This window comes from Coregonus clupeaformis, chromosome 19 (genome assembly GCF_020615455.1).
Source record: "Coregonus clupeaformis isolate EN_2021a chromosome 19, ASM2061545v1, whole genome shotgun sequence".
Taxonomy (NCBI): Eukaryota; Metazoa; Chordata; class Actinopteri; order Salmoniformes; family Salmonidae; genus Coregonus; species Coregonus clupeaformis.
Genome location: NC_059210.1, coordinates 736,513 through 753,204, shown reverse-complemented (window position 1 = coordinate 753,204; position 16,692 = coordinate 736,513). Strand labels below are relative to the sequence as shown.

Below are 16,692 nucleotides of genomic sequence, written 5' to 3'. Positions count from 1 at the left end.
GTCTAACCCCACTGTCTTCTGTAACATCACAGCTGACCTCACAAACTTATCAACATCAAAATAATCTGCCAATTTGACAGATTTCCCAAAAGTCTGATCCAGAAACCCATTTACCTCCTCTAGATCATAAATTGAGTCCTCAACAGCTGATATCGTATTTAGAGAGATATCCATATCCTTCTCCTGATCCTCCTCAACTGAGGCCACAGACCACTGACTCCCCTCTACCACATCCCTTTCAACACTCCCCACTTGCACCCCATCACTCGTACCAGGCATCTCCTCCACTTCCTGGGAGACTAGCCCCACCTGAACCCCATTACTCGTAGTGGGCATCTCCTCCACTACCTGGGAGCCTAGCTCCACACGAACCCCCTCCTGTACCCTATTACTCATAGTGGGCATCTCCTCCACTACCTGGGAGATTAGCTCCCAATGAACCCCCTCCTGTACCCCAGCACTCGTACTGGGCACCTCCTCACCAGTCTTGGCTCTTCAGATCCATCCTTACCTTCTACAACAATATTTTTCTGCTGCATAACATTTCCCTCTGATACAAGTTGCAACTCTGTGCCCTCAACACGGACAACTTGTTCCTCAGCAACAGATGCCTGTGGCTGCTCTACCGCTGTCAGCCCACCTCTCCCTACATCAGTGGGCCCAGGCGTTACGAGGACCACCTGCGCCCCTCCCTCTGCCATCTCCCTTTTCGGGCAAGCATATCGCCTATGACAAACATCCCCCACTCAAAACACCGTTGACTAAACGTACTAGCATAAGCCATATACAGTCTATTGTCATACTTGACTTTAAACGATAACTCCAAAGTCTGCTCCGGTGAGTCCAAAAACAAACACCTGTCGCCGAAACGACAACCTGTTTTAATGCCGGGTGTTTGCAACCCAACGGGACAACCTTAATTGAACTTGCAAACTTCCCAAAGCGCAATAACTCGCGCTCCAATAGCTCATTTGGAATAAACGGCGGTACATTTGAAATCGTTACCCTTGTTGAGGAAGAAAAAAGCGGCGTAACTTGAATAAACATTCCTTTAAGAAGTATGCCATGCTCAACCATACGATCAACAAGGCGCTCTTCTTTAAGAAATACCACCACCGCTTTATTCATCCGTGATGCATAAGCAACATTCTCATATCCTACCTTCTCTTCTACCGCGACCAGAAACTCCTCCACCGTGACAGTAGCTTCAGTAACACACCTAAAGCCGTGCCTAAGTGACAAGGACGGCGTCCCCATTCGGGCCGCCATCCCCACCAAAATCAGGGTAATTTCGACACGAAAAACAATATACTTAATTCTACCACAACAAGAAAATAAAAAGAAGAACCTTAATCATGCATAGAAGAAAAAAGGATATCACCAAGAAAAGGAAAACCGAAAGAAAACCCAGCATATCTAACTCTACACAACACTTGCACTTAGCACTCACTCAAACAATTCCCAGCATGCACCAAACACTCCCAGCATAAAGAGAGAGAGAGAGGTCTAAAAAAACACCGTTATTTGATAATGTAGAAACGCATTTAATAACACATTCATAAATGGCACACAAAAAAGACAGTCAAAAAATAAACAAACAGTCAGGAATAGGGGTTTGAAGTGTCTGTCCTATATCTAGGAGATACAGTTGAAGTCGGAAGTTTACATACACCTTAGCTAAATACATTTAAACTCAGTTTTTCACAATTCCTGACATTTAATCCTAGTACAAATTCCCTGTCTTAAGTCAGTTACGATCACCACTTTATTTTAAGAATGTGAAATGTCAGAAAAATAGTAGAGAGAATGATTTATTTCAGCTTCTATTTCTTTCATCACATTCCCAGTGGGTCAGAAGTTTACATACACTTAATTAGTATTTGGTAGCATTGTCTTTAAATTGTTTAACTTCGGTCAAAAGTTTCAGGTAGCCTTCCACAAGCTTCCCACAATAAGATGGGTGAATTTTAGCCCATTCCTCCTGACAGAGCTGGTGTAACTGAGTCAGGTTTGTAGATCTCCTTGCTCGCACACGCTTTTCAGTTCTGTCCACACATTTTCTATAGGATTGAGGCAGGGATTTGTGATGGCCACTCCAATACCTTGACTTTGTTGTCCTTAAGCCATTTTGCCACAACTTTGGAAGTATGCTTGGGGTCATTGTCCATTTGGAAGACTCATTTGTGACCAAGCTTTTACTTCCTGACTGATGTCTTGAGATGTTGCTTTAATATAGCCACATAATTTTCCATCCTCATGATACCATCTATTTTGTGAAGTGCACCAGTTCCTCCTGCAGCAAAGCACCCCCACAGCATGATGCTGCCACCCCCGTGCTTCACGGTTGGGATGGTGTTCTTCGGCTTGCAAGGCACCCCCTTTTTCCTCCTAACATAACGATGGTTATTATGGCCAAACAGTTCTATTCTTGTTTCATCAGACCAGAGTACATTTCTCCAAAAAGTACAATATTTGTCCCCATGTGCAGTTGCAAACTGTAGTCTGGCTTTTTTATGGAGGTTTTGGAGCAGTGGCTTCTTCCTTGCTGAGCGGTCTTTCAGGTTATGTCGATATAGGACTCGTTTTACTTGGATATAGATACTTTTGTACCTGTTTCTTCCATCATCTTCACAAGGTCCTTTGCTGATGTTCTGGGATTGATTTGCACTTTTCGCACCAAAGTACGTGGGGGTGGGGGTCTGTGTATATTTGTAAACAACAGCTGGTACATAAAATATAATACTAAGGAAGTCTCGAGGTTTTGCTCGCCTGAGGTAGAGTATCTCATGATAAGCTGTAGACCACACTATTTACCAAGATAATTTTCATCTATATTTTTCGTAGCTGTCTATCTACCACCAGAAACCGAAGCTGGCATTAAGATTGCGCTCAATGAGCTGTATATGGCCATAAGTAAACAGGAAAACTCTCATCCAAAGGCAGCGCTCCTAGTGGCCGGGGACTTTAATGCAGGGAAACTTAAATCCGTTCTACCTAATTTCTAACAGCATGTTAAATGTGCAACCAGAGGAAAAATAACTCTAGACCACCTTTAATCCACACACAGGGACGCATACAAAGCTCTCCCTCGCCCTCCATTTGGCAAATCTGACCATAACTCTATCCTCCTGATTCCTGCTTATAAGCAAAAACTAAAGCAGGAAGCACCAGTGACTTGGTTAATAAAAAAGTGGTCAAATGATGCAGATGCTAAGCTACAGGACTGTTTTGCTAGCACAGACTGGAATATGTTCCGGGATTCTTCCGATGGCATTGAGTACACCACATCAGTCACTGGCTTCATCAATAAGTGCATCGATGACGTCGTCCCCACAGTAACCGTACGTACATACCCCAACCAGAAGCCATGGATTACAGTCAACATCCGCACTGAGCTAAAGGGTAGAGCTGCCGCTTTCAAGGAGCGGGACTCTAACCCGGACGCTTATAAGAAATCCTGCTATGCCCTCCGTCGAACCATCAAACAGGCAAAGAGTCAAATCAGGACTAAGATTGAATCGTACTACACCAGCTCTGACGCTCGTCGGATGTGACAGGGCTTGAAAACTATTACAGACTACAAAGGGAAGCACAGCCGCGAGCTGCCCAGTGACACAAGCCTACCAGATGAGCTAAATCACTTCTATGCTCGCTTCGAGGCAGCAACACTGAAGCATGCATGAGAGCACCAGCTGTTCCAGATGACTATGTGATCACTATGTGTAGCCGATGTGAGTAAGACTTTTAAGCAGGTCAACATTCACAAGGCCGCAGGGCCAGACGGATTACCAGGATGTGTACTTCGAGCATGTGCTGACCAACTGGCAGGTGTCTTCACTGACATTTTCAACATGTCCCTGACTGAGTCTGTAATACCAACATGTTTCAAGCAGACCACCATAGTCCCTGTGCCCAAGGACACTAAGATAATCTGCCTAAATGACTACCGACCCGTAGCACTCACGTCTGTAGCCATGAAGTGCTTTGAAAGGCTGGTCATGGCTCACATCAACACCATTATCCCAGAAACCCTAGACCCACTCCAATTTGCATACCACCCCAACAGATCCACAGATGATGCAATCTCTATCGCACTCCACACTGCCCTTTCACACCTGGATGAACGGAACACCTATGTGATAATGCTATTCATCGACTACAGCTCAGCGTTCAACACCATGCTGCCCTCAAAGCTCATCACTAAGCTAAGGACCCTGGGTCTAAACACCTCCCTCTGCAACTGGATCCTGGACTTCCTTACGGGCCGCCCCCAGGTGATAAGGGTAGGTAACAACACATCCGCCACGCTGATCCTCAACACTGGGGCCCCTCAGGCGTGCGTGCTCAGTCCCCTCCTGTACTCCCTGTTCGCTCATGACTGCATGACCAGGCATGACTCCAACACCATCATTATGTTTTCCAATGACACAACAGCCCCATTCTCATCGACAGGGCTGTAGTGGAGCAGGTTGAGAGCTTCAAGTTCGTTGGTGTCCACATAATCAACAAACTAACATGGTCCAAGCACACCAAGACAGTCGTGAAGAGGGCATGACAAAACCTATTCCCCCTAAGGAGACTGAAAATATTTGGCATGGGTCCTCAGATCCTCAAAAGGTTCTACAGCTGCACCATCGAGAGCATCCTGACTGGTTGCATCACCGCCTGGTATGGCAACTGCTCGGCCTCCGACCGCAAGGCACTACAGAGGGTAGTGCGTATGGCCCAGTACATCACTGAGGCCAAGCTTCCTGCCATCCAGGACCTCTATACCAGGCGGTGTCAGAGGAAGGCCCTAAAAATGTCAAAGACTCCAGCCACCCTAGTCATAGACTGTTCTCTCTGCTACCGCACGGCAAGCAGTACCGGAGCGCCAAGTCTAGGTCCAAGAGGCTTCTAAACAGCTTATACCCCCAAGACATAAGACTCCTGAACATTTAATCAAATGGCTACCCGGACTATTTGCATTGTGTGTGTCCTTTCTTAAAATTGCATTGTTGGTTAAGGGCTTGTAAGTAAGCATTTCACTGTAAGGTCAACCCTGTTGTATTTGGCGAATGTGACAAATAACATTTGATTTGATTTGATTTGACCTGGAGGGGGGTGGAGACAAGCACAAGACAGGTGAAACAGATCAGGGTGTGACAAGATGACATTTACTCCACGTACAAAGTTCTCCCTCAACCTCCATTTGGCAAATTTGACCATAACTGTATCCTCATGATTCCTGCTTACAATCAAAAACTAAAACAGGCAAGCAAGCAAAAACTATCCACCCGGTTATGTAACCATGTACCTTAGAGGCCCTATATACATAGACTTGGAATCACTGGCCACTTTAATAATGTTTACATATTTTTGCTTTACTCATCTCATATGTATATACTGTATTCTATTCTACTGTATTTTAGTCTATGCCACTCTGACATTGCTCATCCTAATATTTATATATTTCTTAATTCCATTCTTTTACTTTTAGATTTGTGTGTATTGTGTGTGTTGTTGTGAATTGTTAGATATTACTGCACTGTTGAAGTTAGAAACACAAGCATTTCGCTACACCCGCATATATCGTTTGCTATATATGTTTATGTGACCAATACAATTTGATTTGAGGAAGTACCAGTACAAAAACTCAATACGGAAGTGGTCCAGTTAAAAGGATGGTAAGCTACAGGACTGTTTACGCTAGCACAGACTGTAATATGTTCCGGGATTCATCCGATGGCATTGAGGAGTTTACCATATCAGTCATCGGCTTCATTAATAAGTACATCGACATTGTCATCCCCACAGTGACTGTATGAACATATCCCAACCAGAAGGCATGGTTTACAGACAACAGCCGCACTGAGCTAAAGGCTATAGCTGCCGCTTTCAAGGAGCAGGACGCTAATGCGGACACTTATAAGAAAGCCTGCTTCGCCCTCCGGCGAACCATCAAACAGGAAAAGCGTCAGTACAGGACTAAGATCGAATCCTACTACAACGGTTATAACACTCATTGGATGTGGAAGGGCTTGCAAACTATCACAGATTATAAAGGGGAACCCAGCCGCGAGCTGCCCAGTGACGCAAGTCTACCAGATGAGATAAATGCCCGCTTCGAAGCAAGCATTTTTTACATTTTAGTCATTTAGCAGACGCTCTTATCCAGAGCAACTTACAGTTAGGGAGTGCATACATTTTCATACTGGCCCCCCGTGGGAATCGAACCCACAACCCTGGCGTTGCAAACGCCATGCTCTACCAACTGAGCTACACGGGCAAGCAGCACTGAACCTTGAATGAGAGCACCAGCTGTTCCGGACGACTGTGTGATCACTTTCTCCGTAACCGATGTAAGTAAGACCTTTAAACAGGTTAACATCCACAAGGCCAGACAGATTACCAGGACTCGTACTCAGAGAATGCGTTGACCAGCTGGCAAGTTTCTTCATTGACATTTTCAACCTCTCCCTGACCCAGTCTGTAATACCTACATGTTTCAAGCAGACCATCATAGTCCCTGTGCCTAAGAACACCAAGGTGCTCAATGAACAGCATTCTCTGTGGATCTGTTGGAGCGGTACGGGGCGACAAGGCAACACTAAATCTCTCTCTCTCTCTCTCTCTCTCTCTCTTCTTTCAAAAGTGCAGGACAAACGCTCTGCTCTGGCTGGCCAATGGGCCGTGCTCAAGAAGGTTATTACGGCTCATACACTTGCCAGTGAATATTATTGAAAAGCTTTCATCTGCTAGCAAAGCAATTTCCTTAATGCCTTCAGCGCACATGAAGGACGTGATGAATGTGATGGCAAATGGACAAGCAGGGTGCAGGGGATAAAAAGACAGCCCAGCCGCGCAGCAGAGGACAGGAACAGAGGGATGAGGACGGGCAGGCGGAGAAAGGAGAAAGAATGAGGAGAATAAGCATGTTGAAATGGACAATGTAGAAGAGAAGGGATGAAGACACCAACGGAACAGGACACCATGATCTGGCTGGAGTAGGGTACTAGACCATTCAACCTGAAGGGTTGTACAGAGAGAATAGGACATCTGGCATTGCTATATCTTCCTCGTGGCACAATGTACACCACCTTAGACATCTGCTGAAGGTTTTGGTAGTATGGCCTCCTCCCTTCCTAAATACACCCCTCTACACCCAACAGTATTCAGCTCCACAGTGACATCCTGTGGTCATATCATACTGCAGTACCTACACATCCCAAAAGACCCCTGGACTCCATAGGGACCTGTGCTGTGTCGATCTGAGAGGACTGGAGAGGTGCCCTGATTGAAGATATGACCATTTCTTACCTATATACATTTGTATTTGTATTTATTTGGGGTGATTTAACATGTATTTAGTCAGGGAATTTATATTGACACCCAGTTTTATTTTAATTTTAAAAAAACCTGCACAGCATACAAAATATAAAACACATACATCAATACAAAATTAATACACTATGGAAGTAAATATTAACCGTTACTTAGACAGGGAAGTCATATCGAGAGACCCATGTCTCTTTTTCAAATGACCCATGCACAACATATCGAATACAAAACACATACATCAAATGTATACACTATGGAGGTGAATACAAAATACACCGAATCAATCATGGCATGTGCAGTCCTCTATGAGCAGGTCTCCAACCAAGGTCTTAAAACAACCATAGGGGAATAGGTTTTCCAATTTACCATGGAGTTCATTCCATGTCTGAGGGGCATACTGTATAATCCAAATGCCGTTTTCCCTAATTCTTATGAGGTACGGGGCCATCAAGAACAAGTCAGTCCTGTGAGCATGTCTATGACTGTAGAAGCCCAATTCAGATCTTATGCTAATTATTTCCATATCTGATACCTATTTGTTATTTTTACTAATGGGTAAAAAGCAACAAAAAAAACACATGGGAATCTAATCTTTTGACTTCCAATTTATACCACATCCATATGTGGATCTCAATCCTGATATAAGTCTGATGCTTTAAATGTGACCTCAGTCTGGACGCTCAGATTATTTTGCTGTGAAGTGGCTTTTTTGCACATGACCTGCCGTTACTATGACAACCACCCAAAATGTAAAGGAACAGTGACAGGAAATGATTATTCCACCTGTGTGCTACTTCAGAGGCTCCATCAGTGTGAATGCGCAAATCTGATATGGGTCACATGCAAAACTGAGTGTGGACAGTCATAAATAAAGATTGGATATGAAACTAAGATCTGAATTAGATTTTAAGGGTGGTATGTCTCCAATTCAGAAGGGATGTGAGATAGGCTGGCTGCGTTTACACATGCAGCCGAATTCTGATATTTTTCCACGTATTGGTCTTCTGACAACTCTTTCTACAATAATTGGGCAAAAGATCAGAATTGGGCTGCCTGTGTAAATGCAGCCGTAGGGAGTTTCTGTAAAACAGAAATGGAACTCAAGGCCAGCCTAGATTTTGATATAAAATACAATAGTGGGTGCGAAACCAGCACTAACAGGAAGGGCACTATTGTACACTGAGTCCAGAGGTTTTAGTGTAGTGGTGGCAGCATGCATATAGATTGCGTAAAAGCATTTTTTTTAACAATGTTGTTGATTTTCTAAACAGTGTATACAAGACACTGAATTCAATGGCGTTTTTCAAAACAGGAAATGCATTTACAAAATGTTATAGCCTTTTCATAACTGTCCTCTCCCTCCCAGGTGAGGCCAAGACCAGGAGCCACAGTACAGAACCTCTGTCTAGGCACGAGTGCAAAGCTCATCACGGAGGCAGCCGGGAGTCTCCCATGTCCCAGGAGTGGGATGGGCCCTCTGGAAATTCATCCACCCCCACCGCCACGCCCAGCCGCCTGGGACGCTCTTCTGTCAGTCCCACCATGATGCTGGGGAGCGGGGGCACAGGTGAGGGCATCTGCCTGGAGTTACAAAAAATATACACAACCAGTCAAAAGTTTGGACACACCTACTCATTCAAGGGTTTTTCTTTATTTTTACTATTTTCTATATTGTAGAATAATAGTGAAGACATCAAAACTATCAAATAACACATATGGAATCATATAGTTACCAAAAAAGTGTTAAACAAATCAAAATATATTTTATATTTGAGATTCTTCAAATATCCACCCTTTGCCTTGATGACAGCTTTGCACAGTCTTGGCATTCTCTCAACCAGCTTCATGAGGTAGTCACCTGGAATGCATTTCAGTTAACAGGTGTGCCTTCTTAAAAGTTAATTTGTGGAATTTCATTCCTTATTAATGCATTTTAGCCAATCAGTTGTGTTGTGACAAGGTAGGAGGGGTATACAGAGGATATCCCTATTTGGTAAAATACCATATTATGACAAGAACTCCTTCAAGACTGTTGGAAAAGTATCCCAGGTGAAGTTGGTTGAGAGAATGGCAAGAGTGTGCAAAGCTGTCAAGGCAAAGGGTGGCTATTTGAAGAATCTCTAATATAAAATATATTTGATTTGTTTAACACTTTTTTGGTTACTACATGATTCCATATGTGCTATTTCATAGTTTTGATGTCTTCACTATTATTCTACAATGTAGAAAATAGTCAAAATAAAGAAAAACCCTTGAATGAGTTGGTGTGTCCAAACTTTTGACTGGTACTGTATATATACATAAATTAATGTAAAAGAGATTATGTTTCCATAATTGATTGGTTTTGAATGAATACGTTTTAAATGGAAATAGTTCAATATTATTTGGCTTCCAATGTTGGAGCCTACTATAGTGTTTGATTGGTAAGAGCTAATAATTTAGAAGACACGTAATTTAGAACGTGTCTACAAAATGTATTGGCATGACAGCTGATAATTATATGTAGGCTATATGGATACACGTCTTTTTAAACAGAAAAAATGCATTATGTCAAAGTAGGCTAAATTATTCAGATATGGTGAAAGACATGAATGTTGTATCATCAAATTATAATGTGTACAGAATGTGACTCATATTCCTTGAAAAATTAAGATTGATATCTTCTTGAATTTACTCCTGAGTTGGTTCATGCAACTTGTGTGACCATTAGCTATTTCTGACATTCAGTGCAACTGAGATTAAGGTAATAAAACACAGGTGCTGAGGACAGAGCAGTCAAGGTTAGCTAACCAATAGAATTGGGTTGAATTATTTGGGTTTTAACTCCTTTTAAAGGCTAAAGCACAGCTAACTAAGGACAGGGCAAATGTGCCTATAGGTCCTGACAACACTATGGGTCCTTACAACACTGACAGTGAGGGAAAAAAGTATTTGATCCCCTGCTGATTTTGTACGTTTGCCCACTGACAAAGAAATCATCAGTCTATAATTTTAATGGTAGGTTTATTTGAACAGTGAGAGACAGAATAACAACAAAAAAGTCCAGAAAAATGCATGTTATAAATTGATTTGCATTTTAATGAGGGAAATAAGTATTTGACCCCTCTGCAAAACATTACTTAGTACTTGGTGGCAAAACCCTTGTTGGCAATCACAGATGTCAGACGTTTCTTGTAGTTGGCCACCAGGTTTGGACACATCTCATGAGGGATTTTGTCCCACTGTTCTTTGCAGATCTTCTCCAAGCCATTAAGGTTTCGAGGCTGACGTTTGGCAACTCGAACCTTCAGCTCCCTCCACAGATTTTCTATGGGATTAAGGTCTGGAGATTGGCTAGGCCACTCCAGGACCTTAATGTGCTTCTTCTTGAGCCACTCCTTTGTTGCCTTGGCCGTGTGTTTTGGGTCATTGTCATGCAGGAATACCCATCCACAACCCATTTTCAATGCCCTAGCTGAGGGAAGGAGGTTCTCACCCAAGATTTGACGGTGCATGGCTCCGTCCATCGTCCCTTTGATGCGGTGAAGTTGTCCTGTCCCCTTAGCAGAAAAACACCCCCAAAGCATAATGTTTCCACCTCCATGTTTGACGGTGGGGATGGTGTTCTTGGGGTCATAGGCAGCATTCCTCATCCTCCAAACACAGCGAGTTGAGTTGATGCCAAAGAGCTCCATTTTGGTCTCATCTGACCACAACACTTTCACCCAGTTCTCCTCTGAATCATTCAGATGTTCATTGGCAAACTTCAGACGGGCATGTATATGTGCTTTCTTGAGCAGGGGGACCTTGCGGGCGCTGCAGGATTTCAGTCCTTCACGGCGTAGTGTGTTACCAATTGTTTTCTTGGTGACTATGGTCCCAGCTGCCTTGAGATCATTGACAAGATCCTCCCGTGTAGTTCTGGGCTGATACCTCACCGTTCTCATGATAATTGCAACTCCACGAGGTGAGATCTTGCATGGAGCCCCAAGCCGAGGGAGCCTTGTGTAGGTCTACAATCTTGTCCCTGACATCCTTTGAGAGCTCATTGGTATTGGCCATGGTGGAGAGTTTGGAATCTGATTGATTGATTGCTTCTGTGGACAGGTGTCTTTTATACAGGTAACAAGCTGAGATTAGGAGCACTCCCTTTAAGAGTGTGCTCCTAATCTCAGCTTGTTACCTGTATAAAAGACACCTGGGAGCCAGAAATCTTTCTGATTGAGAGGGGGTCAAACACTTATTTCCCTCATTAAAAGGCAAATCAATTTATAACATTTTTGACATGTGTTTTTCTTGATTTTTTTGTTGTTACTCTGTCTCTCACTGTTCAAATAAACCTACCATTAAAATTATAGACTGATCATTTCTTTGTCAGTGGGCAAACGTACAAAATCAGCAGGGGATCAAATACTTTTTTCCCTCACTGTAGGTCCTCACAACATCCCTCGTAACAATGTACTGTACATCTGACTTCTGACTGAGCATGTCTCCTTATAGAATCCAAAACGGTGTGTAAACTGGGCCGGTCAGCCTCTACATTGGGGGTTCCTTCCCCGGGCGGGACGCCCCAGCACCAGGCTTCCGAGCCCCCACCGGGCTATAGTCAGGTACCGCCGCATGCCACCACAGAATAAGAGAGCGAGCTAGAAAGAAAGAGCGTGTGAGCTCGTGTTGGGCCCCTATCCCCGCATCTCTATGTTCACCTGTGTGTCGGAAGTCTGACCCCATCCCCAAATCGTCTGTTCCTCACCCCGTCCTCCATCACCTGGTTCCCCACTCTGTAGCTGGTCCCTTGTTTTGTCTCATTCTGTATTGCATTTATGCAAAGGCACTTTGCTCATTTGTGTTTTGTGTTTGTGGAGACATCTTCCTTCATCCTGTGGTATTTCAAGTTGATGGGTAATACTCATATATACAGACATCAAACCTCAGTGATATAATAATCTGTTTCCATCTCAGGACAAGGAGCCAGGGAAATCTTTCTCCCTCCCTCCTCCTTTTACTTTTAACACTATACTTACCTGGCCCTACTTCATTTAGCTGGCTCTTATTTACTTCAGCAAAGCCCTTCCCTTTGTACACTAACTGAAACTTCCAATTTACTGGAACTGTACCACTGTACTTTGACCTTACCTCCAACTGTGCCTTTAGCTGGCCATTAACCTGGACTTTGATCTGGTCCATAATTGACACCTTCCATTGCCCCTTTTCTTTTACGTCTATGACCATCTATGCGATAACCTGACCCTTTAATCTATACCTGGCATTTTAACTGTTCCAACCGCCAACAGGCCTTTGACCTACCTGGCCTTTTAACTATTCTGTCTTTTACTGTGCTTTTACCTGCTTTTCTCCCCGGCACCACTGTCATTTCCCAAACCCCTAGCAGATATGCAGTTTCTACTCTTCCCTTCTAAAAATGACCAAACATGACAAATTGCATTTGGAAAGTATTCACACCCCTTTATTTTTTCCACATTTTGCTCCGTTACAGCCATATTCTAAAATTGATTACATTATTTTTTCCCCTCATCAATCTACACACAATACCCCATAATGACAACACATTTTTTGCAAATTTATTAAATTACAAAACTGAAATACCTTATTTACATAAGTATTCAGACCCTTTGCTATGAGACTCGAAATTGAGTTCAGGTGCATCCTGTTTCCATTGATCATCCTTCAGATGTTTCTACAACTTGATTGGAGTCCACCTGTGGCAAATTCAATTGATTGGACATGATTTGGAAAGGCAAACACCTGACTATATAAGGTCCCAGAGTTAACAGTGCATGTCAGAGGAAAAACCAAACCATGAGGTCGAAGGAATTGTCTGTAGAACTCCGAGACAGGATTGTGTGGAGGCTCACATCTGGGGAAGGGTACCAAAAAATGTCTGCAGCATTGTAGGTCCCCAAGAATAGAGTGGCCTCCATCATTCTAAAATGGAAGAAGTTTGGAACCACCAAGACCCTTCCTAGAGCTGGCCGTCCGGCCAAACTGAGCAATCGGGGGGGAAGGGCCTTGGTCAGGGAGGTGACCAAGAACCTGATGGTCACTCTGACAGAGCTTCAAAGTTCCTTTGTGGAGATGGGAGAACCTTCCAGAAGGACAACCATCTCTGCAGCACTCCACCAATCAGGCCTTTCTGGCAGAGTGGCCAGATGGAAGCAATTCCTCAGTAAAAGGCACATGACAGCCCGCTTGGAGTTTGCCAAAAGGCACCTAAAGACTCTCAGACCATGAGAAACAAGATTCTCTGGTCTGATGAAATCAAGATGGAACTCTTTGGCCTGAATGTCAAGCGTCACGTCTGGAGGAAACTTGGTACCATCCTTACGGTGAAGCATGGTGGTGGCAGCATCATGCTGTGGGGATGTTTTTCAGCGGCAGGGACTGGGAGACTAGTCAGGATTGAGGGAAAGATGAACGGAGCAAAGTACAGAGAGATCCTTGATGAAAACCTGCTCCAGAGCGCTCAGGACCTCAGACTGGGGTGAAGGTTCACCTTCCAACAGGACAAATACCCTCAGCACACAGCCAAGACAATGCAGGAGTGGCTTCGGGACAAGTCTCTGAATGTCCTTGAGTGGCCCAGCCAGAGCCCGGACATGAACCCGATCCAACATCTCTGAAAATAGCTGTGCAACCTGACAGAAGGATATGCGGAGAAGAATGGGAGAAACTCCCCAAATACAGGTGTGCCAAGCTTGTAGCGTCATACCCAAGAAGACTTGAGGCTGTAATCGCTGCCAAAGGTGCTTGAACAAAGTACTGAGTAAAGGATCTGAATACTCATGTAAATGTGATATTAACGGGGGGGTTCTAAATACGGGGGGTTCTAAAAACCTGTTTTTGCTTTGTCATTATGGGATATTGTGTTGATGAGGGGGAAAAAACTATTTCATCAATTTTAGAATAAGGCTGTAACATAACAAAATGTGGAAAAAGTCAAGGGGTCTGAATATTTTCTCTATTTTTGCATATTTTTTATACTGAATGTTATCAGCTCTTCTACTAAAATATATTTATTTTATTTATTGAATTAACAAAGTTATGCAACAACCAATTCCCCTGTGTAAAAAAGTAATTGCCCCCTTACACTCAATGACTGCAACCAAATGCTTCCTGTAGTTGTTGATCAGTGTCTCACATCGCTATGGAGGAATTTTGGCCCACTCTTGCAAACAGAACTGCTTTAACTCAGCAACATTTGTTGGTTTTCAAACATCAACTGCTCATTTCATGTCCTGCCACAACATCTCAATTGGGATTAGGTCTGGACTTTGACTAGGCCATTCCAACATTTCAAATTTGTTGCTTTGTAACCATTTTCATGTAGACTTGATTTGGATCATTGTCTTGCTGCATGACCCAGCTTCGCTTCAGCTTCAGCTCACAGACGGATAGCCTGATATTCTCCTGTAGAATTCTCTGATACAGAGCAGAATTCATGATTCCTTCAATTAAGGCAAGTCGTCCAGTTCCTGAGGCAGCAAAGCATCCCCAAACCATCACACTACCACCACCATGCTTGACCGTTGGTATGAGGTTCTTGCTGTGGAATACAGTGTTTGGTTTTCGCCAGACATAATGGAACCCATCTCGTCCAAAAAGTTGGCTGAAGTTTGACAAAAAGCACCTGGAAGCACCTGGATGATCATCAAGACTCTTGGAAGAATGTTCTATGGACAGATGAGTCAAAAGTATAACTTTTCTGATGAAAGTCCAGACCTAATCCCAATGGAGATGTTGTGGCAGGACTTGAAACAAGCAGTTCATGCTTGAAAACCCACAAATGGCGCTGAGTTAAAGCAGTTCTGCATGGAAGAGTGGGCCAAAACTCATCTACAGTGACGTGAGAGACACTGATCAACAACTACAGGAAGTGTTTGGTTGGAGTCATTGCAGCTAAAGGTGGCACAACCAGTTATTTAGTGTAAGGGGGCCTTTTACTTTTTCACACAGGGGAATTGGGTGTTGCATAACTATGTTTATGAAATAAATGAAATAAGTATGTAATTGTTGTTTTATTTGTTCCCTCAGGTTACCTTTACCTAATATTAGGTTTTGGTTGAAGATCTGATAACATTCAGTATAAAAAATATGCAAAAATAAAGAAAATCAGAAAGGGGGCAAATACTTTTTCACGGCACTGGATGTATACAGTTGAGGTCGGAAGTTTACATACACTTAGGTTGGAGTCATTAAAACTAGTTTTTCAACCACTCCACACATTTCTTGTTAACAAACTATAGTTTTGGCAAGTCGGTTAGGACATCTACTTTGTGCATGACATAAGTCATTTTTCCAACAATTGTTTGTTTACAGACAGATTATTTAACTTATAATTAATTGTATCACAATTCCAGTGGGTCAGAAGTTTAGATACACTAAGTTGACTGTGCCTTTAAACTGCTTGGAAAATTTCAGAAAATGATGTCATGGCTTTAGAAGCTTCTGATAGGCTAATTGACATCATTTGAGTCAATTGGATGTGTACCTTTGGATGTATTTCAAGGCCTACCTTGACATCATGGGCAAATCAAAAGAAATCAGCCAAGACCTCAGAAACAAAATGGTAGACCTCCACAAGTCTGGTTCATCCTTGGGAGCAATTTCCAAACTTCTGAAGGTACCACGTTAATCTGTACAAACAATAGTACGCAAGTATAAACACCATGGGACCACGCAGCCGTCATACTGCTCAGGAAGGAGACACGTTCTGTCTCCTAGAGATGAACATACTTTGGTGTGAAAAGTGCAAATCAATCCCATAACAACAGCAAAGGACCTTGTGAAGATGCTGGAGGAAACAGGTACAAAAGTATCTATATCCACAGTATAACGTGTCCTATATCGACATAACCTGAAAGGCCGCTCAGCAAGGAAGACATCACTGCTCCAAAACCGCCATAGAAAAGCCAGACTACGGTTTGCAACTGCACATGGGGACAAAGATCGTACTTTTTGGAGAAATGTCCTCTGGTCTGATGAAACAAAAATAGAACTGTTTGGCCATAATGACCATCGTTATGTTTGAAGGAAAAAGGGGAAGGCTTGCAAGGCAAAGAACACCATCCCAACCGTGAAGTTGGCCGCCATTCCTTCCAGTTCTCTGCTGCCAATGACTGGAACAAATTGCAAAAATCTCTGAAGCTGGAGACTCTTATCTCCCTCACTAACTTTAAGCATTAGTTGTCAGAGCAGCTTACCGATCACTGCACCTGTTCACAGCCCATCTGTAATTAGCCCACCCAACTACCTCATCCCCATATTGTTATTTATTTTGCTAATTTGCACCCCAGTATCTCTATTTGCACATCATCTTCTGCACATCTGTCATTCCAGTGTTAATGACTGTACGTTGTGTTTATCCCATATGTA

At 43.2% G+C, this 16,692-nt stretch overlaps 1 protein-coding gene across 1 annotated transcript in view; it reads left to right on the top strand.

Moving 5' to 3' along the window:
• The window catches only part of LOC121560200 (neuronal tyrosine-phosphorylated phosphoinositide-3-kinase adapter 2-like), a 36,013-nt gene that overhangs the window by 7,021 nt on the left and 12,300 nt on the right, over positions 1 to 16,692 (top strand). The window contains exons 3-4 of the mRNA XM_041873235.2: positions 8,687 to 8,887; positions 11,800 to 11,909. Of these exons, the coding sequence (XP_041729169.2) occupies positions 8,687 to 8,887; positions 11,800 to 11,909 (311 nt within the window). The remainder of the gene's footprint in view (positions 1 to 8,686; positions 8,888 to 11,799; positions 11,910 to 16,692) is intronic.